Source organism: Rutilus rutilus, assembly GCF_951802725.1.
Source record: "Rutilus rutilus genome assembly, chromosome: 2".
NCBI classification, from domain to species: Eukaryota; Metazoa; Chordata; class Actinopteri; order Cypriniformes; family Leuciscidae; genus Rutilus; species Rutilus rutilus.
In genome coordinates this window covers 34924237-34940174 of record NC_140210.1, presented here as the reverse complement: position 1 = coordinate 34940174, position 15938 = coordinate 34924237, and the positions used below count along the sequence as shown (strand labels likewise).

Genomic DNA, 15938 nt, shown 5'->3' with positions numbered 1-15938 from the left:
CCATACGCAATACTTTAGAGTCTGATCACCTTACTGTATAACATAACTGCAAGAATACAAACAACATATCACATTAAAGAGCAGTAGAATTAGACAAAGCTTCAAATATTAAGTCTATTTTAGAAGGATAAATTGTTTAGGGGAAAACTTCTTGTATTAAACAATAATGTTCGGGGGAAAAAACATCATGCACTTACTTTATGATGCAATCATCAATAATTTGATCAAATTTCCAGCCCATAGACGATTTTTCAAAAATAACTGGTTTGATCATCTTTAATGAGTGATATTCTCCATGTTTGAGTGCAATGATTGGATAGCATTACACTGTAGACCAAAATGGGTGGTTAATCATAATAAATGTAATGCAAAAATAAACAAATTGATATTAAAAAATCTAATTTAGTCAGTCCGATTACTCCTCTGGCAGTAACTTGAGGGCGTGCTGTTCATTAATCATGACTGGCAGCTCAGATAATGTTACACAATAAAATAAAAGCCATGACATACATGGTAGGGCATCATGCAAGTCTAAATAAACAGTTTTAAATATTTACGTTTATTGTGAAGTTCAACTAAATGAGTTTCATTTTCTTCTCAAAACTTGCATCCATCCATCCATTGACAATAATGCAGGCAGAAATCTGTTCACGCTACTAATCAGTGCCAGATGTGACGACACAGGGACTGTGATAAAGGCCTGTTCCAATGTGACGTCACATTAGAGCACATTCCTGAACGGCTCATTTTGAGACACTGTTTCAGATTTATGGGGACAATAAACAAATGGAGTGAATGGATTTTTACCACAATAGGGTAGCTGTGCACACACTGCAGACACATAAATATGGTCAAAAACAATACAAAAGGGAATTTTGCATAATAGGACCTCATTTGATTTTAAATCAGTTCTCCACAAACTTTCTTACCTCATAGTCTATGAAGCCAGCAGAGTTCTCCAAGTTCAGGGTTCGAGGGTCAGGGGGTGAATCCCTGGTTGCCATGGCGAGGCAGCGTAGTGTATCACGTCCCGAGCCCCACTCTCTTACTGTGCTTAAGAGCTGCTCTCTGAGGTCAGAGGTCAGCGGCACCCGTGCACCAGCTCCTACCCGTATCCAGCGGCAACGCTCCAGTACACTCTCTGGTGCCCCCTGTGAAGTCAGGACCAAGAGATAAAATGCATGTAGATTTGTAGATGCTTGGAGAGTGAGGATAAATTTCAAGAATCGAGAACCAGTTAATATTCAGAATGGAATATGGGAAGAGAATATGTTCTTTTCAACAAAGAATCCTGAAAAAAACATATATCATGGTTTCCACAAAAATATTAAATGGCACAACTGTTTTCAACATTTATAATAATAATAATATATAGATAAATAATTGATTATATATATATATGTTAGTGCTGGGCAACGATTAATCACATCCAAAATAAAAGTTTGTGTTTACATAATATATGTGTGTGTACATATGTGTGTATTAATATATACTAAATTATTACGCACAGTACACATACATATATTATGTAAACACAAACTTTTATTTCATATTTTATTTTATTTCTTTACATTCCTAAAGATTCACATCCCTAATTTTGTGCCAACGTGTCATTTTAAAAGACACAAAGAGATTTCAAATGTTGGCTATTGAATACCAACTTGTCACATCATCTTTTTTAAACATCTGTTCTTTTTTTAAATAACTTTTTCTTTATTAGTCTATTTTGTTAAAAGATTATTATGGTTATATATATTGAACAAAACATTTCAGTGACTCTCCAACAAAAATGAAAAAAAGAAAAAGCTTTAAGGAAGGATGAAAGCCAGACCTTGACAAACATCTTGGCACCTGAGGCAGAGCGAGTGAGTTTGTTTGGAGAGCAGAAAACAGACATGGACTTCCTGTCTCGAGAAAATTCCAGAGTCAGCTCTTTCCTCATTAACTGCTTTATGACCTGAGAGAGAGAGAGAAATAGACTCGCTACCTTTAGTGACTGTAATTTTCACAAGCAGTAGATCACAAAAACATCCTACAAGCCAAAAGCCTTAAACCATTTAACAGACCCACAAAGAATCTGTGTATGTATGTATGAATTTGTGTATGCGTATACAGTATATATATACACGTGTATGTGTGTGTGTGTGTGTGTGTGTGTATATATATATATATATGGAATATATATTGAATCATTCATTCAAACAGTTTTTTAAAAACAATTATTAATTCAAATTATTAACATTTTGAAAGAACCTCTAGTAAATGACACGTTATTGTGTGTGTATATATATATATATATACACAATATATACACACACACACACACACACACACACAATAACGTGTCATTTATATATAATACACAGATTATATATATATATATATATATATATATACACACATATACATACATACATACACACACACACATACACATTTACATATATAATATTTTGAATAATAATATTAAATTATATACATAATTTATAGAATAAGAAAATGCTGTTTAAAATAGTTTTACATGTAATGTACAATATCATATCATAATGCTGTTACTGATTGCAGATTCTCTGTGGGCCAATATATTACTATATGAGCACTCACTGAACAGCAGGCAGTGGCTCTTTCAGCAGGTGTGAGGCCCTTCAGGTCTGTGTCGAACACGTTCATCTTCTCCACCAGACAACAGAGTGCCGTCTCAGTCGCTTCTCCCACTTTCTCAAACACCCCTTTACTCTGTGTGTTTCAGAGAGATAGAGGAAATACAGAGAAAATGAAGTCTCTACAGCTTCATGATAACATAGAAAGAGTACGTACATGTGCATATGTACCTCATTGTAGTCCAGCGAAGAGTCGTTACACAGGGCACAGATAGAGGCCATTTCCACCAGCCCTTCATACTGACTACAGCGTATCGGTACACCGTCCTTATACCTGAAACAGAGAGAAGAGGGTGGAAGGAATGCAGAATTAAGGAGAACATAAGAGAAAATAATGGGTAAAGTGAGAGAAAGAGAGCGAGTCTTGTGAAAGACTTGTGAAAGACATCATAAGCAAACCGCAGGTTAGTTCAGAAGAGATTCCTGTGAGAAGTGTATGTGCATGTGAGTGTAGTTAGATGTGAAATTAACTCACACTTCTCCTTCAGGGGCGTAAGTAGATCCAGTTATTGTAAACTCGTTCAGTAAACACCTCTCACCTGCGACCATGTCCACAATAGACATCTGCACGCAGACAAACACACATGCACAGCCATGCATGCACACACACGCACACACACACACATGATTAGTAAGTTTGATCAGTGGTTTTAAAACATCATTCTAGTCCAGGTGTTTTAAGCCAAAATGGGGGTCAACTGTGAACAAATTGCAACAGAAGCAAACTCAACTGATTTTGTATCCTCAATATGTCCTGAGTAAGGAAAAAAAAGCCCCGAAGAATCCCATAAGGGGAAAATTCCGAAAAAGACCCAGATATATCCTATTCATACGCCTATTCATTATTTTTCTCACATGAATAGTGTAAAAAATGTAACCTTTAGATATCACATAATCTAATTACAGATGTGCTAATTTGCATAAATACCACAACAGATCTAAACACTGGGTATAGCCAGGTGAAAATGTCTTGTTGAATCTTGTTGACACATAACAGTAAAAGACTTAATGTTAAGGTCTGAATGGAACCCATTTAGGCTACCCATGAGCATTAATACATAGAGGCAGGAAGAAGTACTTTAAACCAGCCTTTATTAATGTTTAAGAGATGGGGTTTGGGGCTGGGTCCGTGGGACTGTTTCTGGGGGACGAGTCTGAGGCAAGAACAGGAGACAATGGTGAGTAGAATGCAGAAGACAAAAAGGTAGGTAAAATAAAAAGTGAATCCCCAGAAATAGTCCCATGGTCCCAGCCCCAAACCCCATCTAAATGGGTTCCATTCAGACCTTAACATCAAGTATTTTACTGTTATGTGTCAACAAGATTCAACAAGACATTTTCTCCTGGCTATACCCAATGTTTAGATCTGTTGTGGTATTTATGCAAATTAGCACATCTGTAATTAGATTATGCACCGTTTGTCCATGTTAACAAACAATTTAAAAAAACTTGTAATACATTTTTTGTTTGTCTTGATATAAGTAATCAACTCAGTAATTTTCATGGTGATATCTAAAGGTTACATTTTTTACCCTATTCATGTGAGAAAAATAATGAATAGGATATATTTGGGTCTTTTCGGAACTTTCCCCTAATGGGATTCTTCGGGGCTTTTTTTTTCTTACTCAGGACATATTGAGGATACAAAATCAGTTGAGTTTGATTCTGTTGCAATTTGTTCACCCTTTTTTCTTAAAACGCCTGGACTATTCCATGGTATTCATCTCCAAAACATTTTTTTTTTTAAATCCCACAATGCATTTGTTAGAATTACAGTGGATGCAAGTCTCTCTCACCCTGCAGACAGACATCTGGTTGGTGGTAAGAGTGCCCGTTTTGTCAGAGCAGATGACAGAAGTGCAGCCAAGTGTCTCTACAGATGGGAGGGAACGGACTATAGCATTTTTGCGGGCCATGCGGCGCGTGCCGAGTGCCAGGCATGTGGTGATGACAGCAGGAAGACCTTTGAGAAAGAACAAAAGACATCAGCGAGTAAGTTACGAGAAATGAGAGAGTTTTCTGGATTATTTGGAAAACAAGTAGATGAATGGTCACGTAACGTGGTAACAAAGCTCATGAAGACAAGGAATATGTAGGATTACTTTTAATAAACAAACTCACAGGATATACTCAGGAGAAAACACCATATACATTGATGATAACGGACAAAGGAACTCAGGCCAAGTACTAAACATAGACTGTAAAAAAAGATGGACGAAGCCCCTTCACTCTCTTCCATTGGTGAAAAGTGAAGCCGCCAAAGTCCTAATATGGTGCTGACATTTTGCGCAGATTTGGGACCTGATTCTGCGCAGTAGTGAGTGTGAAGTAAAGCTGCGATATCAAGGTCCTGCCCTCACTCCCACAGGAACGGCTACTACAAAGTTTACTGCAGAGCAACTCATTGTGTCAGTGTGAAATAAACAGTTATAAACATGTAGAAATTAAAGTTGAAGCTCCAATCTCCTCCCGAAAATAAAATAAAAAGTCTGTTGGTGCCTTGGTGACTACTTTGTTTAGAAAAGCTGTCAATCACAGCTGTCAATCATGACATCACGTTCCGTTTTTATAGCATCAAATAACGAACTAAGATCAAACTTATTTAAAAAAACGAACACTTACACTTAAATCAGCGTGATAAAACTACCTAAAATGAAAGAAAACATCTTTGAAAAAAAATGTATTTGAAGTGTAATTTGATTGTTTAGTTTCCATCTCATCCATAAGACTTCATGGGGAGGCGGACTTTATGACCTATACTGGGACCAGCCACCAGGGGGCGATCGAGACGCTTTGGCTTCACTTTTCAGCACTTGTGGCAGGCTTGGTACTAAAGCAAACGAGGGGCTAATGAGACAGTTAAAACAGTTGGACTGAATATAATGCTAACAAAGGAACAAACTAGAAACTAGGTCAAAGGACAAGAAGACGACGAAACAAAGCACATGTTACAATGCTGTCATTTTGGTTGTTTAGTTTCATTTCATTGTCATTGTTATTTATTTTTATTATTACTGTTCATTTTTGTATATGTTGTGCCTGTTTGTTTTGTGGTTAATATAAGTTCAAAATTAAAAAGCTTAATGACAGAAAATACTGTATTTTTAATACTCCAAAGGGAGTTATTCTCTATATAAGAAAGCACTGATTCTGAAAAATGCGGCACACAAATTCAAAGCAGTCCAGACACGTGTGAGGATTTGCAAATGCAGATTCAACAATCCATAAATACATGTAACATCATTCATAAATGTGTGATGGAAATTAATTCAAGAACTTGATATATACATATTTGTGTAAAAATTTAAAATTCATTTAGGTAAGATGCATTTGGGGAAATATTTATGCTTTTGTGAAACAAGAATTGTGTTTTGAATTTACGAATCGTATTTTGTAAATGTGAATTGTGCTGCGCATTTATGAATTTTGTTTTGTAAATGTATTATTTTTGAGGCTGATCTGGCTCCATAATTATGAACTCTGTGAAACGCCTCGGTTGTAGTCTTGATTTTCTTCCGAGAACGTACACAATCGCAATGTTCCTCAATTAAATAAATTCCCACCCTAGATATACACAAAAACGAAGGGGGCTAGGCCGGGTTGAGTTGCATTACTAGTGTGTTGAAATTTGCAGTTAATGTAAAGGGTGTGACATTTCCAAAACATGCTCAAAGCAGTTGACCAATCACAACACACTGGTCCAGCCGACCAATCAGAGCACAGTTGAAGCTCTTTGGAAGGAAGGGCTTCACAAAGACACGAACTAAACAGGGGTCTGTTTCTCAAAAGCATAGTAAGCCTAAGAAGCATTGACATCAATGGTCTTTATGATCAACTTAGCCCAGGGCATTACTGACAGATTGGGAAGAGAGGTGAACATTCAAGCATGAAAACCTATTCTAGTAGACCCCAAAAACAAAGCACAATAGGTCCTCTTTAATAACCAACAAAAAAATGCTGATTTAACTTATTAATTTTCTCATGACTTTAAATTGAACATTGTTTTTTTTTTTTAATCCTAAAAAATTATGTTCATTTCTATGTTCAAATTTTGAATCCCAGATTTTCAATGTGCTCTCAGACTTCTGGACCCCAACATATAGCTTGATGACAAGCGTTCCTGAGGCAAAGGAGATGTCAATAATTTGGCAACAGTAGAGAGAAAGAAAAAGGTTAAGATTTGCAGACCCTCAGGGATGGCGGCTACAGCCAGAGCCACGGCGATCTTAAAGTAGTACACAGCTCCACGCAGCCAGCTGCCTCCGTGCACTGGGTCACTGAAGTGACCGATGTTAATGCCCCACACCGCCACACAGATCACTGTGATCACCTTCAGACAGAGAGAGACAGAAAGAAAGAATAACTCGTATATCAGCTCGATAATGCTGACATGTTCTGTTACAGAGTGAATGCTGACTGTTACGAAGCGGATGAGAGGGTCTGTCAATGAAATGCTGCTGTAAAAAACACAAACTGACCTGCTTTAATTCTCCTGTAAATGTATTTTAATGTTCATTTATTTATCACAGAGGCTTTTTGTAATGGAATACTAGACATTAGATTAGATTACACTAATTTTGATTGACACTGGGCAAAGTACAAGTACACAGCCAATAAAATGCAGTTACATATTATTCAAATAATGGTGTAAGTGCAAATGGTGTGAGGTATAGATAGCAAGAGATCAGTTCAATGCAAATTACTAGGAATACAAATAGAGAGTGTGCAATGTACAGTGAAAATGTGGTATAAACAGCAGATGACAATGACAGTGCAAATTACACTGTGTATAAATGAAAAAGGTACAGTGAGTTAATGAATAGTGAAAATAATATACGGTATAAAAATGGCAAATGACAAGTTTTAAAAACACAATGTGCACTGAATTCAAGTATAACAGGAATTAGCCAATGGTATGTTCCCAGACCCAACATCTTGATGTGGGTCTGGCTTGTCAGGCTAGCAGAATTGTGCAAAATGGCAACAATATTTTTTTAATGTGGTATTATTTTAATCGGTTGGAAGGGTTTGCATTTATAGCTCAGTAGAAAGACAGTTGAAAGGAACAGAGAAATCAAATTTACCTTAATCTTCTAAAAGGTCTTTGTACCATCAAAACATTTCATAGTTTAAAACGTCCTCCTCATTGTAAACAAAGCATTTATTTAATCAAGTTTCAAAAAGGGCTCGTTTGGATATTGTGACGTCACACCGGCAAATACATTTTCGTATGACTGCCTCCAGAGCAAGACATCGACAAACAGTTTTACATCATCGCACCATATAGCCCACTGGCGTTCAGTAACCTAACGGCTGACATTTGCCTATGCGTGAAAAGCTAATAGAAACCATTATAATCACTGACGCTGTCTACACTGGATACAGATGCTCGATCACTTTTTGTCATACTCCACGGGCTTGAGTCTGCCGACAACAGGACAAATGGAAGAGTAAATGGAAGTGTAAAGGAACGTTCGCTTTGATGCGTCCTGTTTAAACAGCTCATTTGCTCATTTCTCTAGAGACTTCAGAAGATTGCCAGCGGATGGTTTATTTTTAATGGTATCATGGATCGCGTCGGAGGATTATATGTTTGTTCGGAGCATTTGACTGCAGATTGTTTTGTAAACGGGGCACAGTGCTATGGAGAGTTCGTAAAGTAAAGTAAACATTTTCATTATGCAATAAATGCGTCTGTAAATCCAATTTTACATGGATAATGTTTTCAAAACACTTATTCACACGCAATAGCGAGTTGGCATTGTTGCAGCTTCCTCTTCAATGGCCAATCATAACAGTGGATGTTTACTGCCGCCCCTTAAAAACGGATCATTTCAGACAGGGTTGAAAATGGGGAAATATGGGGGTAAAATTATACATTATAGGGGAATCTCAAGTAACATATTAAAATAATAAAAACATGCAAGAATAAATGTATACTAAATTGTTGACCTTACTATGTGGCATATTTTGTACTTGTAATTTGGCAGTTAAATTCAAAATTCAAAATATGTTTAAAATTCTACTTGTTTCATTCATCATCAGATTAGAAATGGAGAATCATGTCAAGCACATTGCTCTGCTGTATACTGCACATTTTGCAAATGTACTAGGGTATTGTAAAAGTGTAATGTGCACAGCAAACATAGACAAGGCATATAGTTACTCACCAAACAAATGGATTGAAGTTCAAATAAAACAGAGAGAGAACAAAAAAAAAGACTATCCTACCTTAGAAAGTTGCTCTCCAAACTGGTCTAGTTTCTGCTGCAGAGGGGTTCTCTCTGGATCGGTGGCTGCCATCTCATCTCTGATCTTCCCAATCTCTGTGTGTACACCTGTCGCCACCACCACACCAATCGCTCGCCCTGCAGCAATGTTCGTCCCCTGCATAAACACATTTAAATGATTATATTTTCATTATTTCCAGTATGGAGTAAGATCAGATCACCTACAATAGTTATAACAAACTTAGTATTTTATCCAGGTCCCAAAATAAACACTCCTCAAGTGCCGAATTGCCTTTGGCAAATGAATAAAACATAGTTATTGACCAGCTAGAAAGGAATCACGACATTATTCATGATTTAAATCGCAATTTATAGATGATAGTTTCATGTAAATCAAACCAGTGCAAATTGTCTACTAAAGAGAATTATCTTTTCACCTCAACTTTTACTTCAGTTGGAAATATAATGTCATAACTGGCAATATACGGGCAACATATTCCAGGCAATTTTGTAGCAGATGGCGTTTCTCATGCCATATATGAATGACACAATGGCATGCACTGCTTGACGCATGTATACAAAAAATTATAATTATTGTTTGTTGTAATAGGAACAAATCTGTATATTTCAAATAAACAAAATAAAGTTTCATAGTGGGCAAGAAAAATGTATGGCTGGTACTTTTTTAACACCCACCAATGGTAGCTGAGGCAAAGAGGTCATTTTGTGATATTTAAAGCCATTTCATTTATTGCTTTCCTTGATAGAGGCTCCAGTCCTGTCCTTACATGGCCAGATATCCATTAGACCAGGGGTTCTCAACTCTGGCCCTTGAGGTCAGTTTCCTGCAGTGTCTAGCTCCAACCTTTATCAGACTCACCTGTCTGTAGGCTTTAAGTAATTCTGAAGACTAAACTCTGCAGGAAAGTGGACTTGAGGGCCAGAGTTGAGAACCCCTGCATTGGACTTTCTCAGCAGGAAGAAAAGTAATGGAGGCTTTAGCGTGTGCGTGTGTGGTTGTGGGGGTGGAGTCTTTGAGGCTGGTACTCTCTGGTCATTATCCATCTAAGAGCTCAAAGCCTGTGTGATGTGATGACTCAGTCCATAGCCATGTGGGAGCAAACAATATGAGTGATGTTTTATTCAACACACAGGCTCGCCACTGCCGGACATAATCCACTACACAAACAACAATACACATTCACATCTTGAGGCGTTTTATCTAATGCCTAATCATGTCAAGTGACAAAGACAAAACCTGAAATTCATAAAGAACAGCCACAGGTTGACAGATGACAAACATTATCACTCCAGAAAATCTTACAGAAAAGAGCATGTTTTTCTTATCCTGGTTGACGGCACGGGGGTCAGGCACTGGGTCTGTGTGTTTTATTACGGATACAGACTCCCCTGTCAGGATGGACTGGTCCACTCTCAGAGTAGTAGAGCGTATGGAGGTCAGTCGGATATCTGCTGGGACTTTATCACCAACTAGAGAAAAGGAAGGGCAAAAAAGGAAAAAAGAGGTAATCATGTCATTTTTGTCAAGGATGTCATGTAATAAGAACCATTTAAGATGTAACAAGCATAAAAGATGTGCATATTTTACATAAACGCAACCAATGAGAAATCAACACTAATGCTTAGAAAATCAATTTGATGAATTAAAACTATTTAGTTATATTTAGCAACAGACAGACCATAAGATATGATCCATAAGATATGATCCTTTCATTCAAACAATTAGCAAAAATCGAACCTTTCACTGAAGTAAAAGAATTGAAAGTGGGGGGTAAATCACCAAAAAAAAAAACATTTATTTCATAATGTGATTTCCCCCCCACTTTCAATTCTTTTACCTCAATGAAAGGTTCGATTTTTGCACATTTTTGGAATGAAAGATCAAAAGGATAAACAATGCAGATTTATTTTTTACAGCCTTTTTTTCATAATTACCAGGAGTGCCATTAATTCTGATCACAACTGTATCTTTAGAAACCAATGTCAGTCAAGATACAGATCGACACACAAAAGGACCTCAACCTTATTTTTATTCATTAGCTTTGGGATTCTTAGAATAGAACTTTGAGTGGCAGGCCAAGGAAATTCTGAGACTGGGTCTTAACCCTTTCTGTCAAATCTGATACTAAAGATCACAAAAAAACAGAAATGGCTTCAAATAAAAATACACAGAGTGAGATCAAAAGTCTGAGACCGCTAAAGAAAACGCTCCTATTTTCCTAATTTAGTATTTTTTTCCAGTTCAACTTTAAATATACTATCAGCATAATCATTTGAGTGAAAGACTGAACTGAAAGTTCACATTGTCAATGTCACAAATTTGCTTATTGACATAATTTGTATTTATTTGAAACTGTTTAAAATCCCTACGACCCTACATTGGATAAGCGCTTTGGAGAATGGATGGATGGATGGATGTTTTTGAATCCCAGATTTTCAATGGGATCTCAGACTTTTGGCCGTCCCTGTGCATGTACATTTATTTAAATGAATAATAGATTCACTTTGAAGTAACCAAATCATAATTACAAATGTAGCTGCAAAGGAGAGCCAAATTAGGTTGATTGCCAATTAGCAACAAGCATCAGCTATAAATGGGGTCAGACAAGTAGGACTTTGATCATGTGAGTTTTCAAAGCAACCGAGCTCCAAAGACATCCCGATTGCAGGTGCATCAGTTAAACAGAACGCAACACAATTTAATGTGTCCAGGGAAATGGTCTGCAAAGACAACATTCGCAAATAAATCTGTGAAAACGCCACTGACGGAAAAGGAACAGTGACAGCGAGTCACAGCTCACCAACAATAATGGCAGGACAGCTCTCACAGCACAACTGGCCTAAAGCCCAAGCACATTTTCAAAAATGTAAACAGTTTTTGATCAACACAAACTTTATAAACCTGGAATTGGTGGCAGTGCTTTTGATCAAAAACTGTTTTATTAATGCACAAGGGACCTATAACATGCTATAACTATTTGAACCCCTGATTAATGAAAAAAGATTACTGATTAATGAGTAATTTTTCATAAAGTTGGGGAAACCCAACTTTACCATATAGTCTTGGGCAGCAATCTCACGGGAGTCATTACTTCAGATAATCACTCTGCATGGTTTTTGGAAAGAATCAAACTATGCCAAAAATGTATTTGACAATCCTTTGCTGAACTGTGGGAACAGTCTGCTATTTTCTTGAGAAACATCCTTACTACACGTCTGCATCTGTCTACTCAGCAGCAGACTGTTCTAGGCAGTTCTGATTGGCTAATACAAACAATCAAAACAGCCATCTCTATTCAGCAATGTCCTATAATTATCTCCAGACATATCCCTTTGAGAGTGGACCTCATTTTTTCCCCCAGAAACACTGCCACATGCATTTTACTGTGGCACAAAAAAAAAAAAGAGATGTAGAAATCTGATTCTCATTCTTACCAGCCACCTCCACAATGTCTCCAGGCACTATGTCCCTGGCTTTGACCCTCTGTACACTCTTCCTGTCCTGTCTGTACACCTTCCCCATCTCCGGCTCATACTGTTTAAGGGCTTCGATGGCATTTTCTGCATTACGCTCCTACAACACACAGATACACACACAGACAGTGAGACGTAATTTCTAGTACAACAGAAAGGCATTACTGCTTTATCCACGGGCTTAAAATTATTTAAGTTACATTATATTCATGTTTTTTAAAACATATTTCACAGGCTATACCTGCCACACTCCTACAATGGCATTGGCAATAAGAATGAGGAGGATGACAAATGGCTCTACGAAGGCTGTGATGGTTCCTTCACCTTCCTCAAACCAGGCCAGAGTCTGTAAGAGAGAGAATGTGATGCAAAATATGGTCAGTGCAAACGTTTGTCAAAGCTTTGGTAACAATATGTAAATGTTTTTTAATTTCTCATTTTCTCAACTGTGTACAAGTGTATTTTCTTTTGTGGGCAGAAAAGGTTACCATGCAAAATTTCCACCAGATTCACAAAAGATGCATAGACATACAATTTAACATAAATATTCAAATGATTCTAAATTAAGTTTTGAGTTGGTTCTAAATTTTAGCATACAAACATACTTATGAATGATGATCTATGCATGACAACGTTTGTATGCAGGTTAAGCACAAATATGGGTCACACTTTTCATAATATATTAAGTGTCTTTAACTACTACGTACTTACATATATATATATTTAAAAAAAAAGAATTGTTACTGTAGGAACACTTTTGCTGCTATTGACAATGTATACATATTGGTATGAACATGTATATTAAGCATATATATATTTATATATATATTACATGTTGTTGAATGCTTTTCAGCATAACTACATTTGGCAAGTAGTATTTGTGGATAAATGGGGTTTTGGGATTCTTTGATTATTTACTGCAGTTAGTTTTATAGCATTGTCACATGTTTATTTGGAATATATGAGTGTGAAAAGCTTGTGTTATTGTCCTGTGCCAGCACTACTCTTGATTACAGTATAAGAGTAAACGCGGCCTTTGATTTATACTTACAAAGGAAATACAGGCCGCAAGAAGGAGAATCCGAACTAGCAGATCTTCAAACTGCTCCAGAACAAGTTCCCATAGTGATTTGCCTGTAAACACATGCACAAACATAGATTATACAGACTTACGGCAGTCACAAAGTTTCAAGATCCCTTTCCGTTAAGTGACAAATAACTCTCAGAAAATGTGTAACACGTAAACAATTGAAAACCTTTACAAAAACAACATCTATAAGAAACATTCAATCAAGATCTATTCAGCTACAAAGAAAGTGCCTCATCCAACCTCCTCAAGGGAATCCAATAATAACTCTAATTAACCACACAACCAGCATCTCCCATGCAACAAAGAATATGATGAAAGATCTGCTAATAATTACGCAAACCCAAGGGAAGAGCTCACCTTCTTCTGCAGGTAACTCTGTGGCACAGGTTACAGCAAAATAAAACAATAATGGGCAGAAGAAAAAAAAAGATATGAGGTTAAATGTCGTCATGAAATTACGTCTTGTTCATATTGCACAAACACTTGTATTTTTGATGTCGTACCATTGGGGCCCCATCTTTCCCTGCTTTTCCTTAATTGCTCAGAGCTCAGTCCTGTTGTCTCATTGACACCGAAGTATCCCAGTACCTCCTCAACCGTCTTTGTATGGGCATTGTCCATCCCTGCAAGAGAAGAATATATCTTTAAGATGTGTGAATTGTTGTGAATTGTGAAAGAACCATCAAATTAAATTTTTTGTCATAATTTACTCAACCTCATGTATGTTGTTACCATATCAAGTATGACTTACTTTCTAATGTGAAAAACACAAGTGTGAGATAGGTGGCTCAGTCACCTTTCACATTCACTGTATGGACAAAATACGCAATGGAAGTGAATGGTGACTGAGTCTTACAAGTTTGGACCAACATGAGGGTTAAATAATGACACAAATTACTATCCCTTTCATTTTCAAGAACTAGAGGGAACTTTCAATATTCACAAAAAAAAAAAAAAACAGTATCCTAACGTAAACGTAATGTAAGCTAAAATCTGTTTGCACGTGTTGTTTATCGTTGTCTGAAAAAAAAGAACCGGGGGTAAAATGCGTTACATGTACTTACATAGTAATAACAGTAAATTATGCAGAATTAAGTCACTTACCCTAAACCAAACCCTATGGTAAGTGCATGTTGTTAATTACTTAATTGTATTATTACACTGTAACAGGCACACCTTAAAAATACGTATTTTCATGTACGTTTGCTGTATTGAAACTAGTGCGCACCTGTTACTGTACCTGCAAGTTCGGCTATTATGGTGACTTTTGAAGAAAACTATTCAAAATAATTACATTCAAGAACACCATGAGAAAACGTTTCGGAAAACAATTAACACATTATTATTTATGAAACACCAGAGACTAACGTAAATGTTTCAGCTGCGTAGTTCATTTGATGCCCTAGCAAATGACGATGCAAATGAAAATAACAGCGACTCGTTAAAAGCTGTGAATCGTTCATCTTGCGGTCAAGTTTGGCTTTTAGCTGACTGAACAAAATCCGCGCACACATCAGATTCCCTCTAAACGACTGATCATGCAGTACAGTGATCGATATTCCCCTCAATCTATTGTATTATCAGACACAACACCTTACTCACCAGGTTAACTTTAATTCAGTCCTCTGCAAAACCAACAACTTCCGTCACACTAAACCGTTATACTTCACCGCGACAAGAGAGAATATCCCAGTTATAATAACCCAATGCGGTGAGGTATTGTAGATCGATCTGCTGTTGAAATCCAGTACGACAGAGGCAGAGTGATGGCACTGCAGCGCTGCTCAAGGCAAATGATGATTTTCTGCTATGCGTTTTCCTTCTGATTTCAGCATGATCCGGAAAATTATACAAAAAAAATCCACTGCAAGATGAATGACTGACTTCTTAAGTGGATTTTACGACGTTGTCGATTTTTGCTGAATGTGCCGGTAGTGTTTAAAATGGCAAAGCCGATGCTATAATCCGCGCTACCGCCTAGCTATAACCGTCGCTTTATTTAATACTAGGTCACTGAGCGACATTATTACCGTAGGTGCTTCCAGTCCTAGACATCGATGGGCAGCGCTGCAGCCAATGAGCGACCAAAACATCATCCTGACGGCTGGACTGGACAAATCATCTTTGTTCCTCTACTGATAGCCCCGCCTTCTCGTTCTTGCTGCAGGAGGGCGGGGCTTCCACCCGCATTGTGTCTTCTGTTTAACCAGTGACCGTTGCGTGCGACAGTATACGCCACACAATTTAATAATACATTAGCCAATCAGACTACGTAAATGTTAAGTGACGCAATTGGGAACCAATGAGAAACAACTCTAGCTGAAGAGACGGAACAACGTCGTTCGGGTCAATAATCCAGCCCCTCCCCCGCACCCATCTGCCACTCAAGGGAGGTTTATTGTGGTGTCATGACGCACTAGTGGATAGTGGGGTCACAAGTGTACGAGGTCGATATGACGAACC

At 37.4% G+C, this 15938-nt stretch overlaps 1 protein-coding gene across 1 annotated transcript in view; it reads right to left on the bottom strand.

Moving 5' to 3' along the window:
- The window catches only part of LOC311285756 (sarcoplasmic/endoplasmic reticulum calcium ATPase 2), a 28899-nt gene extending 13361 nt beyond the window's left edge, over window positions 1-15538 (bottom strand). The window contains exons 1-15 of the mRNA XM_084401531.1: window positions 15078-15538; window positions 13979-14098; window positions 13833-13850; window positions 13437-13519; window positions 12627-12731; window positions 12347-12485; window positions 10215-10381; window positions 8892-9047; window positions 6849-6990; window positions 4457-4623; window positions 3136-3224; window positions 2832-2934; window positions 2605-2736; window positions 1832-1957; window positions 930-1151 (exon numbers count right to left, since the gene is read on the bottom strand). Of these exons, the coding sequence (XP_084257657.1) occupies window positions 930-1151; window positions 1832-1957; window positions 2605-2736; window positions 2832-2934; window positions 3136-3224; window positions 4457-4623; window positions 6849-6990; window positions 8892-9047; window positions 10215-10381; window positions 12347-12485; window positions 12627-12731; window positions 13437-13519; window positions 13833-13850; window positions 13979-14096 (1767 nt within the window). The 5' untranslated portion in view covers window positions 14097-14098; window positions 15078-15538. The remainder of the gene's footprint in view (window positions 1-929; window positions 1152-1831; window positions 1958-2604; window positions 2737-2831; window positions 2935-3135; window positions 3225-4456; window positions 4624-6848; window positions 6991-8891; window positions 9048-10214; window positions 10382-12346; window positions 12486-12626; window positions 12732-13436; window positions 13520-13832; window positions 13851-13978; window positions 14099-15077) is intronic.
- Between the last annotated feature and the right edge of the window lie 400 nt (window positions 15539-15938).